At 40.0% G+C, this 24,005-nt stretch overlaps 1 protein-coding gene across 4 annotated transcripts in view; it reads right to left on the minus strand.

Annotated features, from left to right (window-relative positions):
• Nucleotides 1-24,005, minus strand: part of PRKN (parkin RBR E3 ubiquitin protein ligase) — a 618,246-nt gene that overhangs the window by 59,885 nt on the left and 534,356 nt on the right. For all 4 annotated transcript variants that reach the window (XM_083496542.1, XM_083496543.1, XM_083496541.1 and 1 more), the window contains one exon: nt 20,403-20,552. In XM_083496542.1, the coding sequence (XP_083352668.1) occupies nt 20,403-20,552 (150 nt within the window). The remainder of the gene's footprint in view (nt 1-20,402; nt 20,553-24,005) is intronic.

Raw genomic sequence — 24,005 nt, forward strand, 5'->3', positions numbered from 1 at the left:
GAGATCCTGTAGTTTCCATGGTACAAAAGACAAACACAGCATAATTGCATGGTTATTTACATGAACAAGTAGGCATGCTTGCAAATGTAATTGTTCAGCATTTAATGTGTATTCCTGAGAGTGAGAAGTAAAAAGGTGCATCCACCATTTTCATCACTTTGTTTTTCTTTTTCCAAAATGCACTCTTTTTCTATGTTAATTTTTTTTGTAACTGAAAACGTTTTCAGGAAAAAAAGATCCACATATTGTTAACCTTATGGGTAAAAGCACAATTTTCTTTCATGTAGCCCATCACAATTAGTATTCTGAACCCATTTTTTTCTTTCTCCCATGATTAAATAGCAATAAATACAAATTGCCATGCTATGTTTGCAACAAATTTAAATCTGAGTAAGAGCCACAGTTTTTATTTCATTTTTAAATTTTTGGAGAGTCACCATAAAGCAGTTCATGTCTTACTTCCCTTTTTCTTCTTGGATTGACCTTAAAAGAGCTTTTCTGACAATCAATTCAAAAAATATACAGCTGTTCTTATTCCACATAATAATCATTTCTCTTTTAAATGTTATCTGAAACTGATTTTATCTGATGCTTTGCTTTTATACCTGTTGTGTTTTAACTTTTTTCATTTTACTGTTGATTGTTTGGACTTAATTTTTACTGCTTAGCCACCCTGATAGCATTCATTTTTAAGGCTAGAACATAAATCTTTTAATATAAAACTCCTTCAGTTTCCCAGATACTACATTTCCCTGCCCGTAAACCAACTATTTCCCCATTGATTAGGGATAGTCCCATGGTCTGACAGCACCTTTTCCATCTCCCCTGTTCATGAGACTTTTGTTTGGCTTATATTCCACACTCTTTGGGGCCTACCTCGCAGAAACGGCAGATGGAGATAAAACTGTAAAACTTTGGACTATAGTTTAGAACGCACAAGTACAAATATAAAAGCATTTCTCTGCACATACAAAACTGGTATACAATGCCAAGCAATAGTTAATTTTTATTAACCGATCAATCACGTCAAATCAAACAAAATTACATAAATTCCAAATTACACAGCCGAATTTTAAATTTTTGTTGGGGGTACCCATATTTCAAATTCCGAAGGGGATCCAATCAACTTCTTGCTTCTTGCTGCTGTTTTAATGTCCACAAATCTAACCATATGATGTTCACAGTACTGTCCAGTCCTTTCTTATCGTTTTTCCACATCTTTTGTTGTTATTTTCATATGTTTTTCCTTTCTCTTTGTGACCTCTGATAGTTCCACAAGCTGGTTAAAACAGTTTGTAATCCTGCGTGGATATTATTTTTTTTATCCAGTAGCCATATCCAGACGTTTTCCATATAACATCACTTCCATACATCAAAACAGTCTTAGCGTCATTAATCTTCACCAATCTGCCTCCTTTCTCAAAACCTCTGAGGAGATTCACCAGGAATGCAGTCTGAAAACAAGTCCGTTCCTCCTCCCGGCTATAAATCCTTTAGCAAGATGGCGACTCTGAATTAATTGCTGCGCCATTCCAAAAGCTCTTATTGCTTCTCGATCTCCATAAAGCATACTTTTGGTTAAAGTTTATCTCCACACAGACCTTAATCATCCTGCTTGGGTCAGTGCAACCGACAGTTCTAATGAGGAGGGGTTCTTAGTAAATCACATAAAAGGAAAGTAAAAAAGGTCTCCCCCCCCATTCAGTCCCGTTGCCGACATACCCAGCCTTTGGTGTATCTTCATCGTAAAATATTCCTGTTTCTCCAACCCGTCGTCTTCTTTCGCAGAGGTCACTTAAATTAGCAGACTTCACTCCCCTTCTTCACTTGAAATATGTGCATTTGCTTCTTTTGTAATTAATTATTCCAAAATGCTGCAGCTAGTTCGTGATCAGAGACAGTGTCCAGGAGAGCCGAGGTCCACACGGGAGCATTCTGCCTAGTGCCCTCACCCCCTTCTTTCGAATTTGTGGGTGATTTATGGGCACAGCAGACAAGGGCAGTGTTCCCCATTCCCTTGGGGCAACAAGGGAGGCTGCCTACTCCCATAACAGCCTCTTAATTACCCCGTGTGGGCCAGAGAGATGGTATCGTCGGCCATCTTCCAATGCGCCCCTAGTGGCCCCCAATAGTTAGTGATTCTTTATACTACTCAAATACTTATCTATTGCTTGTAACAATAACATTCAAATACTTGTATCTTTTTCTTGGTATTTGTTTGGACTCCATGGTACACTGGCATATAATTTACTATCTCCTAACCTTTATAGGAATTGTAACTCTCATTTTATATCTTTATCAGGAATACAGCCATTGGTGAATGTGTATTCCATACTTAAAAGAAATCCATTTGTTGTAGCTGACCTTCTATAGCAGTGTTTACACATTATATATTCCTATGTTATTGCTTTGCTCATGTTTCTCTAATGCAGTTCAGTCTCCTTTCTATGTATACTGTGTTTGGTTGTGCCCTCCTATCACCTTTACGTTAGCTACAAATCTGAATTACAGTTTCCTTCTGCCCAGAGTCCTTGAGGATCTCAGGAAAGAACAGCCACATAGTGTTAGGAACAAGTTTTTAAAACAAGATGAAAATTCACAATCCCACAGGGAATTAATCTCTACATACATTATCACTATATTATGAATTACTTACATTACTGTTGCTCTGTCCCATTATCTTTCATAATAAATAAAAACATTTCCTAAATTTAGGAAATGAAGGGCTGTATGGGTGACCTCTATGATTTGGATAATCACCACTGTGTACATTTCTGCACTACAGGCAATCCCCATTTACATGGGGGTTATGTTCCAAGGCACCACACGTTTAAATGAAATTGCGTATATTTGAAACACCAGTGTAAAAGCCTGTAAACACCATCTAAACCTCTGGAAACCCCTAAAAAGCCAGCAGCACTTACCAGATGCCAAACCCTGCCAAACTCCACCACAATTGCTCCCTCCAAACCTCCTTATTCCAACTCCAACTCTCCAAAGGCCTCAACAGTTGGTGCAAGGCTTGTGGGATTATACTTGCAAAGGCTCATGGGATTGTTTTTGTGCCTTTTTGCCCTTTCTGGGCTCCCTTAGGGCCGTTTTTCCCATTTGTAAAGTCACTTCCAGGTTAAGCGCAACGCATAGGTGCGTAGTTGCATGTCAACTGGATGTGCATAAGTTGGTTGTTGCCTGTAATTGTGATTGCTCTTCACAGTGACCCTGTGCTCCTCCCCACCTGGAGGCATCAGTTCATACAATCAATATTTCCATGTTCATTGTAAATCTATGTGACCATCAGCAGCTTTATGCACTCCTGGAGAGGATCATGTGAGACTTGCCTAAACCAACCCTAAGATGAAACTGATCATGATCTTTTGTCCTCACATATAAGTTGAAGTATGTACAAGCCTTTTGGCTGCACATGCCTCTCCTTTCCTCCTCCCTCCAGGTGTGAGAGAAAACAGCAAGCACAGTTGTAAGGTCACCAGTTCAAATCCACGCAACAGGGTCCTAGCTCCTGCCAACCTAGCAGTTTGAAAGCATACCAGTGCAAGTAGATAAAGAGGTACCACTGCAGTGGAAAGAAGCAGTCATGCTGGCCACCTGATCTGGAAAAGCTGTCTGCGGACAAATGCCAGCTCCCTCAGCCTGAAAGTGGAGATTAGTGCAGCACCCCATAATCAAATTCGACTGGACTTAACCGTCCGGGGGTCCTTTACCTTTACCTTACAGGACCAGCTTTTAATTTAATCATACACATCTAATCTTTTTCCCTTTTCCACTTTCCCTTCTCTTTCTTAAAAAATGCAAAACACGGAAAATATTGCAACATCATTTGTGCAATGCAGAAGTCAAGGCATGACTTGACATTGCCACCTCAGTGTCACCTCAGACATAAAGAGGAGTGCCACCCTTTGCCGATTTCACTCCTTGACAGCTTTATGGAAGCAAGTGTCACTCTCTAACCCAGATTTCTCCAAACTGTCACTCTGCAAGTGTTGGGACTGCAACTCCTATCAGCTATGCTGGCTAAGACTGATGGGAATTGTAGTCCAAAACATCTCAGGGCATGAGTTTGGAAAATGTAGTTCTAAGTTTCCCTCCCTACCACCTTCTAGGCATAGAAGCAACACATTTTTTGTTTTAAATTGGTGAAGGATGATTGAGATGATTTTGATAATATTCTTCCTGCTTATTCAGATATAGCCATGGGATAGTGAAGCTTTCTGTCAACCACTGAAACCCTACCTGATTTCTTTTTTTAAAAAATTAGGTCAGCAAGCCTTTGTGAGGTCAGCACTTGCTTTTGCTGTTATATCGCTTCCTATTAAGAATACAGGTTTATGGGTCCCATCCCCCCAATGTGGATGGATTGCTTTCTTTTCCCTCTCCCTTTCACGACTACTTATCATCATACCAGCAACTACTGAAGAATTCCTGGCCTACCACCAGAGATTCAGGCATGTGAGTTTATGTGAGGAGAGATGAAACCAGGTCTGTGCTACAGATGAAAGCTCACAGCAAGTCTAAATCCTTCTTAGTGATACCAATGAATGCAACCACAGGAGCCATCTCAAATGGACTCAAATACTGTTCTCTCCCTTTTACATTTCCTTTATGTTAGTTATATATATTTTTTTCTTATAGACACAGCCCCTCTGCCCCTGGTGCTTGGTAGTAACCCTACTGCCTTTGCTTTTTATTCTGATCTTGACCCAGGGTTAAGGGAAACTGTGATAAGACTTTAAAGCCCAGTAAACTCAGCATACTGTACATCTTTAGCAAACAGACTGATTTCATCCTTCCACCTGTATTTTCTGAATCAAGTAGCTTTCTAAAGTGACTGCTACAAACAGGAAAGCATAGTGTCTGCATTCAGATGATTATATCTCAGATTAATAAGCCAAGACAAAATACCCATTTCATCATTCAGATAGCAACTTTGCTCTTTACTTCACTCGTCAGCAAGGAAGTCTTCTGTCAACCATAACTTCCCATTTTATTGAAATCAGGAACTATGGCTAATGACTTTGTAACAAGCCAGGATGTTAAGCTAAATTCAAACCATCTCTTAATATCCTAGCTTGTTCTGAAGCTGGAACTATAGTTTCTCTTTCATCTGAACTGGGAAACTATGATTAATAGAAGAACTCAGGGTTGGTTGGTTTGCTTGCTGTAAGCCCAAGAGGTTTGGTGGTTTAGACCACTGCACCACCCATGTCCAGCTAGGGATGAACAGATCAGCCTGTTTCAGGCCTGTCTCAGTTGTGCATGTGTTAATTCATAAGTCTGGTCTCTTCAATTTCTGCATTAATTTGTGTAATTTTTTAGAACTATATGAACTATATGAAAATTCACACTCAAAAAACACAGTCCCCACTCTGCTCCGCGACGGTTTAGAGCAGCGCACGGGAGTCGACCGAGCGGGTGGCAGGGGTCCATAGGCTGATTAAATTATCCCCCATGGGTTGCTTGTGGCCCATGGGCCTTAGGTTGCTGACCCCTACTGTAATCTCTTAAACTATATTATTATATTAGCACTGCACAGAAATTCTCCTGGTATTGAGTAGGAAGCTAAGCAATGACGTGACTAACAATACAATTAAAGAGCCCTAATCAAGGTCAAGAAAGGTTACTACAGTCTTCATCATCCATGCTTTTTGCTCTCTGATTCTTAATGTGTAGACTAAATGGATATGGTAATGTGACTGCTTATGCACATCCTTCACAAAATATAAGAAGTCCCAGAAATCTCAGCCATAATCCATATATTCATCTCTTTCCTTCTTTCCACTTCGTTATCACTTCTTCTCTTTACCATATTTATGCTGAAAATAAGCATCTAGTGGCTGTGTACATTAGCAACACTTGTGATTCAGGAATTAGCAGTGACTACTGGATCTGAAAGACCACCAGCAGACTTGCCCACAAGTTATCCCGCTGAGGTTAAATGAGATTGCCTATCTGTGTTAATGCTTGTGCATATATTTCAACTCTCTAGCTAAGAGACAAGCTTCCTGTGTTTTTGAACAGAAGTTTCAAAGCTGATGGTTAACAGGAATGCTCCAAAGCTATGTCATCTCTTTAGGGCGTTTCAGCTCCCCCACCCCCAAATCCATTAATAGCACATTGGTTGTTGTCAGAGTGTCTATTATGAGGCTCAGGCTGTGAAAGCTGTCTCACCACCAGCAAGATATGACAGGACTGTAAGAGAGGGAGGAGAGGTAACCGGAGAGAGATATGTGCTGCCTTGGTGACAATTTCTGGGGGGAAAACAGAGATGGATCAGTAAAAATTTCCATTAAATCAAGAAAAACACAACTTGCCCCTAACATCACCTCTGATGGCTTCCTAGACCAGCTGCTTTACAGACACCCTACTGGGGAACAAATTGCTTTCCTGGCAGGACACTTGGACACTCCTGCATTAATAGATATGGATCCCAGCATGCCAAGCCAAGCAAGAAGGCAATTTAATATGAGCAACACTGTCATCTCAATTTAGGACAAACAGCTAGGATGCCCTACAGGGCATTGCAACAGCTTCTAGAAGTAGACAACATAAGACATTCTCGCTGTCTTAGGGCTATGCAAAGCTGGTGTTTCCAGTAAATAGCCAAACCAAGGAGAGTGGGAAAATGTAAAATGCAGAGCATTGTACTGTCTGCGAGCATCAGTTTCAATTCACAGGGCTTTTGCTTGTGTACGACTGCAGCAAAGCTTGGAAGAAAGAACGGCAACAGCAACCACAGAAACAGGTGTAACACTAGGTGGCAGGCCTTTCATATCCAGGTAGCAAGAAACAGTCACAGAGAGAAAAACCCAGAAAGCAGGGAAAGCTTTAGTAGTTCTCTCTAAGCAGCGCTACACATTACAGAGAACAGCAATGACATGTGTGTGGGTGTGTAGCTTTTCAAAATGCATTATTCCCCCCCCCCCCCGCCCTGCAGCTAGCATCTTTTCCAGAATTAGCAGAAAAGGCTATTCCTAATCTACAGCTGCAAAAAGACAGGTGCTGCGATGCATCAGAGATTTACCGTGCCGATTTACTAAGTGATTTACAGGGTTGAGTTTTCACAGGCAGCAGACCAATGACTTAATCAGATACACGGTCTCAGATATGTCACATTAGTTTTTATTAAAAGGATGAAGCCACTCTTTTTAAAATCAGGGTTATGCTGATGCATGGCTCAAAACAACAGAGATCTATTCAACAGAAGATGAAATCACATGACTATCAGCCATAGGGTGGACATTTTCAAAGTTACTCAATGGTGGCTCAAATTGTATGGAAAGCAAATTTTTGCTACTCATATACATCTGCAAGATTGCCAACTCTCAAAATACCTAAAAACAAGATACCACAGTCTGTTTTTAGGAAGCCAGTAGAAGTTTGCATAATTAGAAAAATCAAGAGGTTGGAGGTGCTGGCTTTGGACACCAAGAATAATGGATGGGATCAACTTAGATAAGAAATCAGAAGGATGCCATAGAGAGAAAAAATTAGCAATAGCAGCTGGGACAAAAATAGTCAGGCCATACTTGGTACAGGAAAGGTTTTCCGACCAAGTGAGGCACCACATATGACTCCCATGGCAAACCACAACGAAAATCCAGGCATTCAGAACATAACAGTTTGATCAGTACTAAGATGTCATTTGTTGGAAATCAATGTAGTTTTATCTTCCCTTGTTGAGCCTCTACCTCAGTTGCTAAATGTCTCAAGATCGGCATGTAGATTTGTTGAGTACTCAATATTTCTAAATATTATTTACTTTGCAATTAATCACAGGCACCATGTTCAATGACAGCAGATAAAGAATGCTGTGTTAAAAGTGATTATAAAATAGTGCAATCTTAGGGCCCAGCTGGCTATGAAGAGGCCAGTTAGATATTTTATTCATATTCTGGCCCCATTCATGTAGAAAGGGAGGAGGAATTAATTTTTCACATTAAACGGGCATGTGGGTGAGGAGAACTAAGCCTTCCTATTACCTCCCTGATCTGAGTCATTTCAGTCACTTTTTATTTATTTTAACAGGATTTATATACTGCCTAATTTAGAAAACTAAACTAAACACCACAAGCAGTTTAAAAACAAATAGACTTAATAAAATAATCAAATTCTAGATAAAATCAACAGGTTTAAAAACAAATATGCATAACACAATTACTAATCTGGGTAGGTTTGCCTAAACAGAAAAAAAATGGAAGAAGTATCAAAAGCAGTACAATATTAGAAGGCTGTTCCAGAGAACTGGTGTTGCAAATTAGGTAGGGTTGCTTATGAATGCAAACTGAACCAAGTTTCTCCTCTATTTCTAACCAGATCCCCACCAGTCTCAGTTTTACCTGGGCAAATAAGTTAAAAAAAGAAACAAACGTGGCTGCTGCCATTATGTCTAGTTTGGAGACTGCAATAAGCTAGCTATTGACTTGTGAAGGAAGCTCAGCCTCACTTACAAATTAAACCCTATCCTGAAGACAGCCTTGATCAAGTCAGATCTGAAGTACGTTTCCCAAGTCGACAGAATAATAACCCCCTCCTTCTGTGAACTGCTTCAAAACAGATCTTCAGGACAATGCATAACAAAAGGTGTAAACGCTATTGGGGGGAAATGATGGTTCAGATGAAGAATGATGACAGAGTCGTGACTGTAATAGCATGTTACTAAAACACTATGGTCCCCCTTTTACTGAAAGAACACTATACTAATAATAAAAGCTTCTACCGCAAAACACAAGATAAAATGCAGCCAAAAAACTGTGCTCTGCAAGAAGAGCCTCAGTAAAGGATTTTTTTGTATATTCTACCAACCCCCCCCCCAAAAAAACACACTCAATTGTTCTCCCCACACTGTTCTACAACATTTATCTTTCTCTGCAATGAATCAGAGGAAGTCGATGGAAAGGTTAAACTGAGAAGCCATGAAAAAGTTTTCCTGAATACAAATACCAACAATTTCTCCACTTAAAAAAGTAATAATTTGTATGTGTTGAAGGCAAGGCTGCTGTAAGGGGAGTTGGAGGAAAGAAGCCGTATGGGGGGGGGGGGGAGAGACAACAATCTATCTAAAACTACAGCCACTAACCCCTATGGGTAATATTATTTTGGGAAGAAAACAAGTGATTGCCTTCATCCATGTGGTTCTTTGGGCACTGTTACCATAGCTGCGTTGGAAGACAAGTATGAGGAAGTGATTCTCATGCCACTTGTCAATAAGTGTGAATTCTTTCCTCAATATATATATATATATATATATATATATATATATATATATATATATATGACAAGCCTGTCTTGTCTTTTCTTTTCTTGGGTGATTATAGTTAAGGTGAGCTGAGAATACGTAGCAGGGGTGCTGGTCTATTCCTCTTTCAGCCTCACAACAACACTTCAAAGCAAGTTAGGCTGTGACTGGCACATCACCCAGTGTGTGAACTTCATGAGTAAATTAAGATTTGAGCTGAGTATCCCCAGTCCTAATCAGACACTCTTAATTCAGTTTCCCCTGAGTGTTTTGGACTACAACTTCCATCATCCATGACCAATGGTCATGGTAATATCCGATGGTAATATCATATTAATATCATATGGGAGGAAGCTGCTCTAATCAATACACCATATTGACAATCTTCTAAAGATTAGTGTGTGGATTCATGCTGCAGGCTTAGATAATTGGTGCTTTAAGCTGTTACCTACTTTGCCACTAGAGTAACAACACTTCAAGGCACGCTAAAAAATCTCACAACAGAATTCCTGTTTGTTTTAAAAGATGACATTTTGATTTCATTTACTGTGTGGACTGCTAAAAATTTATAGTGTGTTTGCCTGGAAACATTAAAGGAGGGAGATAAAGGAGGATGATTTAGAAAGTTTTTGTTACCGAAAAGCAGCAATGCGGGAGCGAGCTGCAGGTGGCTGGAATGCAAAACAGGATGTTGATGTTTGGGACTGTACCATGGGAACAAAGGGGCAGTCTATTCACTGTACTGAGCACCGGATGTTAGCTCAGAGTGTCATCTGACCTGTACAGGAAGTACAGGGGTGGAGTTAATCTCTCTGCTGTTGGAGTCTGAAGAGTGCAGACGCGTTTCTCTGTACTGCTGCAAGGACAGAAATAAAAACATGTAAATACATTTCTGTCTGTCTCTTTCCCCTCCCTGGGGGAGGCAGGGAGGAGGGAAGAGTGGTGTGTTCTTCTCACGCTTGAGGAGGAGAGACAGAGAGGGGGAGGTCAACAAGGAGCTTAAGCTGAGTGCCTGGAGAGTGACCGGTTTTCCTCTGATAAGGCTTAAGAATCCAACAGTTTTGAACCACTCCTTATGTACGGCCTTCCAAATTGTTGTGCTACCCACAGGAGTTTAGGACTGGGCACACCACTGTATTAGTACAAAGATGCAAAAAAATTGTGAAGTATGTATTTTAATTTTCCTGTGTTTTATTGATTTCCAGATGTAACAGAACAAAGGAAACAACAATATTACCAACCAAAGACTTTGGTTTTAAGGAAAAAATATGTAATGCTTAGAAGTGCATTTCTACTATATCAGTAGCTCAAGATCATGACTAAATAAACACGTGTGCCTTTAATGCCCTACTTTAAAACTTTCCAAGACCAAGGGGTCCACTTCTCCCAAGAGAAAAAAAAGCTAAAGGACCCCAGGATGGTTAAGTCCAGTCAAAGGTGACTATGGCTTTGCAGAGCTCGTCTCGCTTTCAGGCTGAGGGAGACGGCGTTTGTCTATGGACAGTTTTCCGGGTCATGTGACCAGCATGACTAAACTGCTTCTGGTGCAACGGAACACCAGAGTACATGGAAACGTCATTTATCTTCCAGCTGCAGCGGTACCAATTTATCTACTTGCACTGGTGTGCTTTTGAACTGCTAGGTTGGCAGGAGCTGGGACAGAGGAATGGGAGCTCACTCCGTTGCAGAGATGCGAACTGCTGACCTTCTGATCGGCAAGCCCCAAAGCTCAGTGATTTATACCATAGCGCCTCCTGTGTCTTACACACCTTGTGTATTACACACCTTGCCTGGAAATTCACTTACAAAGCTTTTCTGCTATTCTCTTAGTTCCGCCCCATAAGATTTTATTAAAGTTTTTTCATAATACAGTAAGATAAAAGAAACAAATCTAAATAAAAACAAAAACAGGGAGAGAAAGAGAGAAGAAAACACAGAGTCCTTTCTCAAAGGTACCTCTTAACCCTTGTCACGAACAGAAAGTGGTGGGAACCCCCCCCCCCCAGCTCTCACCTGGGAGCTTTCTTTTCTTCTCCCAGCAAGTATGTCAATGAAAATGTTCAGAACAGAAGGTCGTATAATCCATTCACACTGCGAAATCACAACTGTTCTCATGTAGTAATGTCTAACATGTTGAAATTACATAGATAACATTTCTATAATCAAGCAGCATTTATAAATGTTATGAGGGCAATTTGTTTCTGCCATGTGTCAATGTACTTTAATGCAATTTTCAATAGCTACATGTCACACTGAAAACGAAGATTGAGCTGTTTGGACGTCTATTGACTGAAATAATATAAGTGATCATTTGCTAATAATTAATTCTATGCCCCACTGGGACGAATTACACTGCTTGAAAGGGAAGCAATACAATAACAGTGACAGGTTTCCCTGAACAGTGAAATCTTTTAGCACATATCGCAAAAATGCATCCATAAATCTATTATTTTGTTCTGCATGTGTTGCTATTTTCTCATTGATTTGATCAAACCTGTCAATAAACCATGTTTTCCACCATTACATTGTTCATAGTCAAGAGACAGGGTGGCACCATAAAAGTAATGGGGGATTTCTCAGAAAGGGTGAGCTTTAGCCACATTTTAGATTTCTGGAAAAGAAGTAATCTGAATCGGATTTTCTTTCATGTAAGTTCTGTTGAATTTGACGGAGTTAACTTTCAAGTACCATAGTGGCCTGAATATAAGCCTCACTCTTTCCCCCCCAAATTCTGACACACAGTTGCATCTTGCATTCTGTTCAGGATGTGAAGGGGGCTCCAGAACGGATCCTGTTCACACCCTGAGGTACCACTGTACAATAAATATTGGAGCCTTATATTTCTAGTTTATGATTCAGATACAATTTGGAAGTGGAAAATGTCTTCTTGTCAAGTGACCAATCATGGAGCTAGTTTGATGATTTGTCCGAGAGGCTGTTTGCCCCATACCTTTCTGGTGCAGCTTATGGAAAGAGAACCTGACTAAGTCAAAGAGAAGACATGGATGTGCTTGCCACTAAGGACTTGGTTGGCTTAGTGGGTCACAGGTTGTTTAACCTCCTCTACAGCCTCTATGCCTTTGGATCTTTGAAAAGCCTCTCATTAAGTGAGGAAAACCAGGATATTCCAGATTTTTAGCAATGGTGGCAATGCACCATTGACTTAGCAGAACAGTAAGAGAAATACAGGTTGTTGGCATTGGCTTGCATTCAGACTGTTGTCTGAGATTAGTTATGGACAGGAGGGCAGTCAATACTGAAGCCGAATCCCAATAAGATGAATATGTTGTTGGTGGGTGGTCTAGCAATGTTGGAAGATAATGTTTGGTTAGTTTTGAGGAGGGTTGCACTCCTTCTGAAGGATGAGGTTCCTAAGCCTGGGATGTCATTAGATTTTTACTTTTCTGTGGAGGCCCAAGTTGCCTTGAGGTCACTAGATGACTTTTGTCCACTATATTGATGAATCACTATATTCAGGACCAAGATAGCCTAGTCACAGTTATTCATAATGTGCTAACATCCCACTTGGTTTGCTGCAACCTGTTGTACATGGGGCTGTCATTGATGACAGCTTAGAAACTGCAGTTGGTACAAAATCTGTAGAAAGACTGATAATTGGTACCATTGGAATACACCTCACCAGTTTGAAAACAACTGTGCTGGTTTCTAATTTACTTCTGGCTGCTGAATGGCTTGGGTATAGGGTATATTAAGTGCTTTCAACACATATCTGACAAGTTACTATTACAGTATCTTTCTTTGATCCCCTCACCTTCAGCTGTGGTTCCCTGACTTTCCTATACTGTCCTCAAGGAGACATCCTTTCAGGGCCAGGCGAAGACCTTTTTTATTCACCCATATATTTTAGCTGTTGGGATTTTATGCATTGCTTTTAATCTGGCTTGAATTGTTTTAGTTTTCCACTGCTCTTACTGTGTTTATTATTTTCTCAGGTTGTTTTACTATGTTAAATTTATGCTAGCTGCTCTGAGAGTATATTGTCTGAAGGGTGGGATATGAATTTTCCAAGTAAGTAAGTAAGTAAGTAAGTAAGTAAGTAAGTAAGTGCCCTGTCATGGAAACAAGCAATGGGATGCCCAAGAGTGAAAACTGGTGTCCCAGTGAGAATAACGAGTCATATCAATGCAATTGGTAAAAAGATCTCTAGCACTGAGCCCACATGCACAAATAACTTGTCCAACCTTGTTCATAACTGATCCTAGGAGAGCATGTGGGACTCTAGTATTTTTTAAATGGTGATCTGTATCTTTTCAACTGCATCAAATCTTAAGCACCAGCAGAACAGATACTCTCAATAGTCACACTGCCTGCTATTTGATTTAGCATAAAAGGTCTTGGAAGTAGGGGACTTGGTAGTGGTAGCAAAATTTAATTTCAGAGAAATGTATGGATAGAATGAAATTAATCGAGATATGACTATCCAACCATGACTCACTGCCCTCAGCCAAGGACGCTACTCAAGGATATATTATCCCCACCAGAATCCTCCCCCCGTCACGTCTTCTGTAGGATATTATTTTATGTCCAAAGTGTATCTGGTTGTCTATTATTTCCCATGCTTCTATCTGAAATACAGTTGCCCATTGTCCTCGACAACATACTCCTGTTTTCAATTCAGAGCATTCCCTTTTATGTGCTAGAGATGTCTCTTGTTTAATTGGATCACTTTATTTTCTTTTCACAGATCATTTCAGTTTTTTATGATATTCCCTTTACTTTTTGTAATATAGCTTTGCAGCAGAAATGTTATTGTTCAGGTTGAGACACATTTTCTATTCTAAGTCTATTCTCAGCCACTTGAAACAGTTCCAAAATATTTCTTTTAAAGTGAAGGCTTTTTTTTTAATGCTTGGTCTTCAATTCAGAGAGGTATTTGAAGTTACATAAGCCTCCTACACCCAATACTAAAGAAAAACAGTTTTCCTATCAACTAAGTAATTGAATGCTCTTTTCACAATCTGATAATTCTGTAGTTTTGTTTTAAAACCTCAAATATGAAATATGTATCGCATCTGTTAGGGGGAGAGTGACTAGGCTGTACAGTTCAGAATATTTTTTTTAAAAAAAGAATAACCAAGGTTCTTCACATATTTACAACTCATACACAGGAATAAAATTAATGGAGGGCATCTCTGCATAGCACAAGTTTCATTAGATTATCAGAATTAGGATTATGCTGAAGACTCCAAACTATATGTTTGAAATAAATTCAAGCAATCAGCCATCTAACTGTGAACCTGCTGGGCTGCAAATGGACATGGCTGAGGCAATTACCAGGATCTGCACAGACTTCAGGCAGGGCTTACTGCCCAGTCGAAAAAACAAGGTCCAGAGTGTGGCCTGCCATGTGTGTTGGGCCAGTGACATGTTGGGAAAGCCCCATGGTTGTCATGGCGGCCATGAAGTCCTGAGCCACCCCAGAGTCAGCTGCCTCAGAATGGATGTTGAAGTCTCCCAGAACCAGAAGACTGGGAGTCCTCAACACCACCTCTGAGACCAGCTTTGTCAGCTGAGGCAGGGAGACTGCTGGGCAGCGAGGTGCTAGTAGTACAGGGCAGCAGGGATCCTGCTACAAGTGTTTGTCCTCAAACGTACAGAGTCCAGTGGAGAGAGGCATAGTGATGAGATGGATGATGGGGTGGGCAAAACTAGCAGACATGTCTCTGCTCTCCCTCACAGCGGCATGGTGCCTGAAATGGGCCAGTATTTCATGAAGAACCAGGTTTTAGGGTCTAGTTTCTTTCATTTAGGACTCCCACATACATTTGTGTTTAAGGCCGCACTAGTGGATCACAATTGCTTAATTGGTGCCATTTGGGGACTTTCTGTCTGATTATGAGCTGCTATAATCTTACTATATCTGAATGCACTGTAAAACTGTCTTATGGGTCATTTCAAAAGATTAAGTGACAGCCAAGGAGGTCGCTCTTTGTGTTTGTCTTATCAAAAGTTTAAGCAAACACAAACTATAAATCCTGGGTCAATAGGCTCACTCTAATCCTCCAAGGTGCTACTGGAAGGATTTATTTTTTTTAATTTTGTTTCGACTACGGCAGACCAACACGGCTAGCAACCTGTAACTAGATCTAATCCTCCTCTTTATCTTGTATTTCCACCTTTTTCCATTTCTTAAATAGCTCTCGCATACAGTGATATCGTAAGATGAATGCAAAGCACTCTTTGTGAAATGCCTTTTGTGTGATGCACTAGAGAAGTTTAGTTAGATTTCAATGTATTTCTTTTATATTTATTATTAGCAATATTCATCATTCAGACCATGTGCCTTATTCCTGCTCACATGTGAAACGTTTGTAGATGATTGCTCAGATCAGGCTGTTCTATAATTGGGATCCTGTCGTTGGTCTCTGTCACTCCCAGTCAGTCCATAGCCTCAGCTGATTGCATTAATGTTTCATTTTCTGTGACTCAGTGATGCACCTCTTTGTTCAAAGCAAAAGCTCACTACTTTTGTCCTCAATTATGTTAATTTTTAGATTCATCTTGATTTGCCTTATCTGTTTTCAGATGCAGTCAGTTGAAAATGATACACTGTCAGTGGGAGAGTAGAAAATGCCCCTTTATGCCCTGGAAAGATTCTCTGAGAATTTGAGCATTTTTATAATAATATGAAGTGTTCAACCCCAGCATTTCTGTTCACTTCCTCTGACTGACATCTTTCACATGAAGAGAAGGAGCACATGCCCACAGGTAGTTTTTTTTTTGTTAATGGCATTCTCTTTGATATTGCAATTTAACCCACTGAAAATTTCTCTCACCTGGCCATATGGCTTAGCTATCTTTCCTTCCCACCATGTTGTCTCTAGTGCTTCAAAAGCCCTAAGATCCTTGAAGACCTCACCGGGAAGAGGAAGTGCTTGCTTCTCTAGATAGCTTCAGGTGCTATGCATCTTTAGACAGTACCTGAAGTCAGCAAGGGGACAACCTTTCTGAGAAGACTCTGCAACCCCAGCCAGTGATCTCTAATTTAAGAGCTGAGTGCTATCAGCAAAACAAGATTAGAAAGCTTATAAAAAATTGAAAGACGGATCACACTACAAAAATATGGCAGGGCATCGGACTTCAGCTTTAGCTGCATTTCTGGTCCCAATTCCATGCCTTCATCCAGAAATGTATTTTCCCTCTGCCATTAATTAATTCTTGGTTGTAGCTTTCTTTAAATACATAGAGCAAAAAAAAAAACCACACAAAAAAACCACAGCCAGCTACAGCCTCTGGCTGTGGAACTAGTTCTTTGTCACACTGTTCCTGACAGTGTGTGCAAAGGCTGCACACACACACACACACACACACACACACACAGCCTCCGCCTCCAAAGGAAGTTCACTGTATCCTGCGTTATGCCTGGATCACCCTCTTTCCTGTAGCCAACTTTCCTGCCCAGTATTTCTTTTTGCAGTGCTTCCAGTAAGCAAATGTATCAGTAATATATTATGGGTAAGAGATACAGAATTACTTATGTTACTATTACATCTTTGAACCTAGGAACTTAAATATCCATATGCACTATACATATGTGGATGGGCTTAAAGGATTCTCACTATTTTTTATACATCAGATTTCACCAGTCTGGTTTCCAGATTATTTGGACTAAACTCCCATCAGATCCAGACAGCTTGGGACATGTTTGAAGCTTTATTTTCAACTTCTACAGATTCCATTCCATTCTGTCTACATCTTACCCATACTGGTGGAAAAACACTGCTAGGAATAACTACAAATCTTGGTGCAGTTGACAGGTATAGGTAAAATTATCTGTTTTTTACTTATTTTAAATCCAAATAGAGAAACAGACATGCATTCAGCCTCTAAACTGTGTTTTGCCATTTCTCAGAAGGAGAATAATTAATATGACCTACACTCTTAATAATGGAAATGTGGTTTCAGACTGCTATATGTTGTCAGATCTGACATCTGAATTTTACATCTGCCACTGGATTATTTGGTTGCAGAACAGCACGGCACATATACTGGAGATAATAATAATGTCATTTGGCAGTAGTATGGCATGTTAATTGCATTGCACTATGGTGAAGCGAGGGCGACATTAAGGCTTATCAACACTCGCCCATGTTGAAGGCTCTAGTGTTTTCTTACAGATCACTGCAAACCATGTTAGACATTACCAGAAAAGAGTATTTCAGTTATCCTAGAGAAGCATGTCATATTTTAGCAATGAAACAACTTGCTTAGAAAGAGAAGCATAATGTGTCAACAAGATGGAATTCCACTTTCTACAGGCTAGAGTGCCCACTCAGTAGAAGAAAGCTATACATGATTACTGCCTAGAGCCTGTGGCATAATGCAAGCAACTCAGCATTTAGCAATAGTGGAAAATGTCTGTCTCATTTTCATTCCCCTTGAAAAAAAAAGTCGCAACATGATGTCCTGAAACAATTCTGCTGTGAGCCAGCTCTTTAATCTCAGCAACGTCCTCCAATGTTACCTTGCCCATAATAATATATTTATAGCACATTTTCTTAAGAGTGCGAGTTGGAACAAAATGAATAAGGGGTAGAGAATCCACAGCACAAGGAAAGAGAAATCTCTTTTATTTTACTACTTAAGAATTGATATCCTTGTTGTTTGCGCTTTAAAGACTTACAAATGGACTAAGGAATTCTTGCCTCATGCTTAAACATACTTAAACATTAGCATTACCCCACAGATGATGGTGATGATGGTACTATTACTATGAACAACAACAACAACAACAACAACAACAACAACAAGCTGGGATGGATGAGCTAACTGTTAGGTGGATTGGTAACTGGGTTACTTTTGAAAATTGCTTTTATTCTCTAGTTATGGTAAGTATTGTAAGCAGATTTGAAGCAAGATTCGAGAAATGGGCCAACAAATGAATTGAACAGTCTCATTATTGGGATGCATCCATGCATTTCCAGGCAATGTCAATTTTGCATGTGTTCATTCACAAGTCAAATCCATTCTAACGTTAATCTGCACCTAAATACGTATTTTTACTACAAAGTATGTACAAAACCAATTTTTATCCCAACATATACATGCATTTTATCCTAAAACGTGCATTCTTAATGAATTCAGGTAATTTTCTGATTCAAGAAATATATCACAAGTTCAGAGAAGCATGAAATCTAAAGGATAATTATGTATTCATCAGCACATTTGTCCAGGAGACGTGGATCAGATCAGTTTGCATTTGGAATTCACAAAACTAGAATCAATGTGCATAGAAATATACCTAGATATTGTGTTGGATGCTGACTGCATACAATTCAGAGATGCAATTTTCTCTTATTGCATTGCAGCAGCAGCACCTGCCAGCATCAAGAACACTCCACAGGTCTCCAAGAATCTTATTCAATCTCTTGTTTTACACTTTCATTCCATAGCAACAAATTAAAATTAGTACTGTGAATACTGATAGGGGCGTGAGCTACACATGTACCTGATAAAATAGCATTTGTAATAGGCAGACCATGTATTCTTCCTTGATACTCAGGCCTAACCTTATCAGGAATGGAACTTCTTCCCCTTTGAACAGTAAACATCCTTTTGATATATAGCAAGCAATATGCTAGTCTAGTACAAAACAAGACAAAGGTGCTTTATTTATTGAGCTCTCATGAGCCTTGATTACTCCAGCTTTTTCAGCAGTCAGGCTAGGTGGCACAGAGTGTAACAGCTTCCATATTTTCTTGCTGGTTTCCCATGTTAAAGACGTCAGTGCTTTACATCTCAGCTATGAAAGCGAGAAAGATTGGTCTGATGAATAGCAATGAAGGCAGAAGAACAATGCGTAATGGTAATCCCTTGGGAAATCAAATTATTGTTTTTATGAGTGAAAATAAAAAGGATTAGCCAACAGCAAAGCTAGGAAATCACTCTCAGGTATGCGGCATGCAAAATATATATTTTCAAAACTAAATCTGAGTCCAAATGAACCTTATAGAGGATACACATTGTCTAATATCATTTTCCTAAATATATATTCAGCAGCTCCACAAGGGTAACGGGTAACACAATGGGGGGGGTCACTTAAATAGGGCTATCATACATCCTTTACAACAAAGAACATTATATTAGGAATATGTTTGTTATCCCTGAACACAACACCTGTGTCTAATGGCTCAGTTTGAACTCTAAGGTAAACTGTGGCTTACCACAAAAGCAGAGAGATTGTGGCTGCTTCGCTTCTCCTAGAGTTCTGTTGCAGAGAGCAAAGCCATGGTTTGTCTCCTTCAGCTTTACCTTGTTCCCAAGCAGGGAATATGAGATGAGTATGTTTGGAATTTCCCACCATTTAAAAGTGACATGCCACACACACAAATGTTTGCTTATGATAAAAACCTTGACATGCTCGTTTTCCATGAACAGAGACTCTGATGCAACCCCACCCATCCTGAAGTGGCTGGATCACCTTCCCCCTCTAAATGCTTGGGTTAGGTTTAAGATGTTGGTGACTCCTGAGATCCAGAGCCAAAAGCAGCTATCTAAAGGGCCTGCTGCATAGCCCCATTGTTCTTACTTGATGAATGGAGGGTGCTGCTGTCTGACAGAGCTATTGCTAATGAAACAAGGGAAGAGGCAGAGGCAATCTCTCTGTTTGGTTTGGACAACATTTATTTAAAACGAGCTTTCATTTGGCACTGTCATGTTATCTGCATTATTCTTCATCGATCTGCTCAAAACACACGGCATCGTTTTACTTACTTGACTCTTTCGCACCCTGCCCCTCCCCAGACCTGTTTAAATAGAGTGCTGCTTATAACAAATCCTTTGGCTCCAGAACCTTTACCGTTTTGCTGACTGCTGGGAGTTTTAAAGAGAGTCAAAGCTCTTGGCTTGTCATTTGCACAGCCCCACTCTTCACTGTAACTACTTAGATCAGCAACTTCACAAACCAATTAAAGCAAAGCATTCTGGGACAGACATACTCTACATGACAAAGTGGTCATTTCTGCGCTGCAGCAGTGAATTATTATTATTATTTATTGGGATCTGCTCATTCTGCCACGAAGAGCAGCTCAGAGTCACCAGTGAGACAGAGAAATTCAGATACCCCCCTCCACCCCTCCTCTACTTCACAACCTTAACTGATAGTCATAGAACTATTGGGAATTTTTCTTACCCCACAGCCCATTCCATTGCTTGGCTCACAAACTATCTTTCTGACTTCTGGTTCAGGAAGCAGACCGGCTCCACATCCTGGGGTAGGACATAGGACGCCACCCATCTGCAGAACACACTCTTCTGCACCATAGCACTGGTAACGGTTGTACTGCAAAGGAGAAAAAAAAATGTGCTGCTTTATCAGCATTTAAACATTTCGAACATACCTTCCACTAATTTATCCAGGTAACCAGGGGCTGAAAAACCACCTTGCTGCATATGAGTGGTAAAGAGTTTCTGAGCCCATCACAAGTAGGATTTGGAGTTCAGAGATATCCCTTTTTGCCTCTTTCCTGCTAGCTGTGCAGTTTCTGTTTCTGCAGCAGTCCAGAAGCTTTTGCTTCTTTCTTAGATGAACCATTGCTTGCTGCAGGCTCTGTTCGCACATGAGAAGTCAAACCATGGCTTACTGCAAACACACAAAAGTGCAGGCTCCCACAGTTCCCTGATGCTGTGTTCCTTCTCAGTTCTTTTAGCTCAGCGGCACTGCATGGAAACCAAGCCAAAGTGTGTTGTCTGAACATAGGATCATTGTGAAGCTCTTTCCTCTGTTACTAATACCTGTAATCAAGGTTTAGCTTACTGCGCTGTGCAAACTGGGACATGTAGTCCAAACCTGGAAAAACTGTGGTTAATCTTAACTATGGTTAGCTGAAACTACCCAGCTCTCACCCATAGTTTATGAAGCTGGTTTATTTCAACTAACCACAGTTTTGGGTTCAGATGACATGCTAAACTACAGTTAATCTAAAGTAAGTGAAAGTAGAAGCTTCTGATTCCCTCTTTATGGCCACAACGAAGCAGAAGAGGGAGCTCATAGTTTAGAATTATATCAGAACACAGCCATGCTATTCCTCTTGAACAGAAAGGCTGATAATCACAGCTACCCCAGCTCTGCAATGCCTCCCATGCTTTGACAGAGCAGAAAGGGTATGGTTAAAGGTGGGGAGATAGTGTAAGTCTATCTCAAACACATCTGAAAGTCTGCGCCACACATGCTGCAGCTAAAGAGCTGCCAAAATTTCTGTTATCATTCTGCACCTGAAGTAAAAAGCTTCCAGTGTGATATAAAGGGCATTGCTGTTTTGTTTTTTTAATTTTCATGTACAAACAATACTTTAAAAAATAATCAAATCTGCTTTTGTAAGTTATAAGCAAGAAAATTGATTTACTGGGTTTGATTTGGAGGGAAAGTTGTATTTTGTCAGGGAATTTGACGTTTTCTACTGGCTCAGTATAGAAATCATGCCAAATAATTAAACTATTACTGTATTGCACTGTCAAGGTTTTTTTTAAAAAAATTGTGCTACCCAAGGCAACTAAACAGGTGCATCTGAAAAGAGAAGATCCTGCTAAATGCATTCACAGGTTTTACTCTCAAGTGACCAAGCTGTCTCCTGCCTTTGAATCTGAAGTATGTTTTCAAGGTACAGTGGTACCTCGGGTTACAGACGCTTCAGGTTACAGATGCTTCAGGTTACAGACTCTGCTAACCTAGAAATAGTACCTCGGGTTAAGAACTTTGCTTCAGGATGAGAACAGAAATCCTGCTCCGGCGGCGCGGCAGCAGCAGGAGGCCCCATTAGCTAAAGTGGTACCTCAGGTTAAGAACAGTTTCAGGTTAAGAACAGACCTCCGGAACAAATTAAGTTCTTAACTTGAGGTACCACTGTACCTCTTTTTCATTTTGGTCCCTTTTAATTCCTCCCCGCCCCCGCCCAAATATTATGTAGTCTTGTCTGAACCAGCGTATCACTGTAAGAAACAGCTGTACTGTTGTGAAATAAGCTACTTTCAAACGGGTTGAATAATTCACGCTTTCAATCATACCTCCTTGCCTTAAAGGGGCATTAAATAATAATTTTTGAGACTGATTGTTCAAAAACAGTCCCATGTAAGCATGTACAGCATGGCAGTTGTTTTTTATTTATTTGTTTGTTTGTTCATCATCATCATCATTCCCCCTTTTCCTCTGGTGGGATTCAAGGTGGCTTACAAATAAAAATAAGAACTGCTGAAAACAGAGACAGGAAATTATTTACAATTGGCACATAACAGTAACAGTGGTACAGCTTTGTTAGCAACATAATTATACATAGACACATACATCCTAATCTAGTATCTCTTAGGTTGTTCTCCAAAAGAGGCGGGCAGGTCAGCCCCTATCTGCTTGGGTTCCAACAGCCTTATATAATAATAATAATAATAATAATAATAATAATAATAATAATAATAATAATTTATTTATACCCCTCCCATCTGCCTGGGTTTCCCTAGCCACTCTGGGAGGCTCCCAACCGAATATTAAAAACACAATACAGCATTAAACATTTAAAACATCCCTAAACAGGGCTGCCTTCAGATGTCTTTTAAAAGTAAGATAATTGCTTATTGCCTTGACATCTGATGGGAGGGCATTCCACAGGGCAGGCGCCACTACCAAGTAGGCCCTCTGCCTGGTTCCCTGTACCCTCACTTCTTGGAGTGAGGGAACAGTCAGAAGGCCCTCAGAGCTGGACCTCAGTGTCCGTGCTGAACGATGGGGGTGGAGATGCTCCTTGAAAGGGAGGATGGCATTTTGGAATTCCCACATTATAAAAATAAATAAATTATGCAACTGGGGGAAAAAAATTCAAGAGGAAGATTCCACCCCATCTCATTATTTGTTGTGCTTATCTTGTACTTGCAGGAGTTGTGTTTTTGTTTTAATGCAAGGGAGCTTGTAAAATTGTGGCACACCCACCCACCTGTAGTTGAAAATAGTACATTCCATTCACCACCTCTACATACAACCACATTGTTTCCAACTTATTATGCTGCATGTGCAGATCAGGATTTAAATAAAGCAGGGAGGTGTAGACTGAACTGACCATAATTCCCAAATTGGAAAGAAGGGGAGAAACTGGAAAAGATCTCTAGATCCTACTCCCTATATATTCAAATAATCAGAAGCAAGATACTTACAAAATGGAAGCAACACAGTCATATCTGATGTAGCACTTTCACTTTCCCTACACTTCTCTGAGTTAACCCATTGACAAACCAATAGGGTAGAAAAGCTCAAAATCCAAAATACCATAAAGCTCACGCACCTGCAAGGATTCCTGAAAGGTCTTCATTTATAAGCTTGAACTTTCAAAAACCCTCTCTTAAAGAGTGAAAGATATATTTGAGAAATTGTTTGCTGCATATTTTGTTGGTCCAGATGAATCACTGGCAGTGCAATATCTAAAGTATGCCCCACACAGATCAATTGGCTTTACCACCATGAAAGTGTGTGTTGAATTGAAGCCTCAATGTTGAAAACTACTCTTTTGTAAAATAAGTTAAGTGGGACAGGCTTTTACTCACTGTAAACATAACTGGAGCAAATTGGAATATTTTAGTAAAAAGATAATTTTGCTAAAAAGGGTCATGGGAACATTTCCTACATTTTTTATTTATACAACTCACTAAGAATATTTAAATCATATCTGCACAAAGCTTTGAGAATATATTCTGCCTTTATTGTTCACAAAAAGGAGATCCAAAGTCATTAAGTCCACTCAAAGGAACCAGATAA

The sequence above is a fragment of the Podarcis liolepis genome, assembly GCF_965112155.1.
Source record: "Podarcis liolepis genome assembly, chromosome: 3".
Classification (NCBI taxonomy): Eukaryota; Metazoa; Chordata; class Lepidosauria; order Squamata; family Lacertidae; genus Podarcis; species Podarcis liolepis.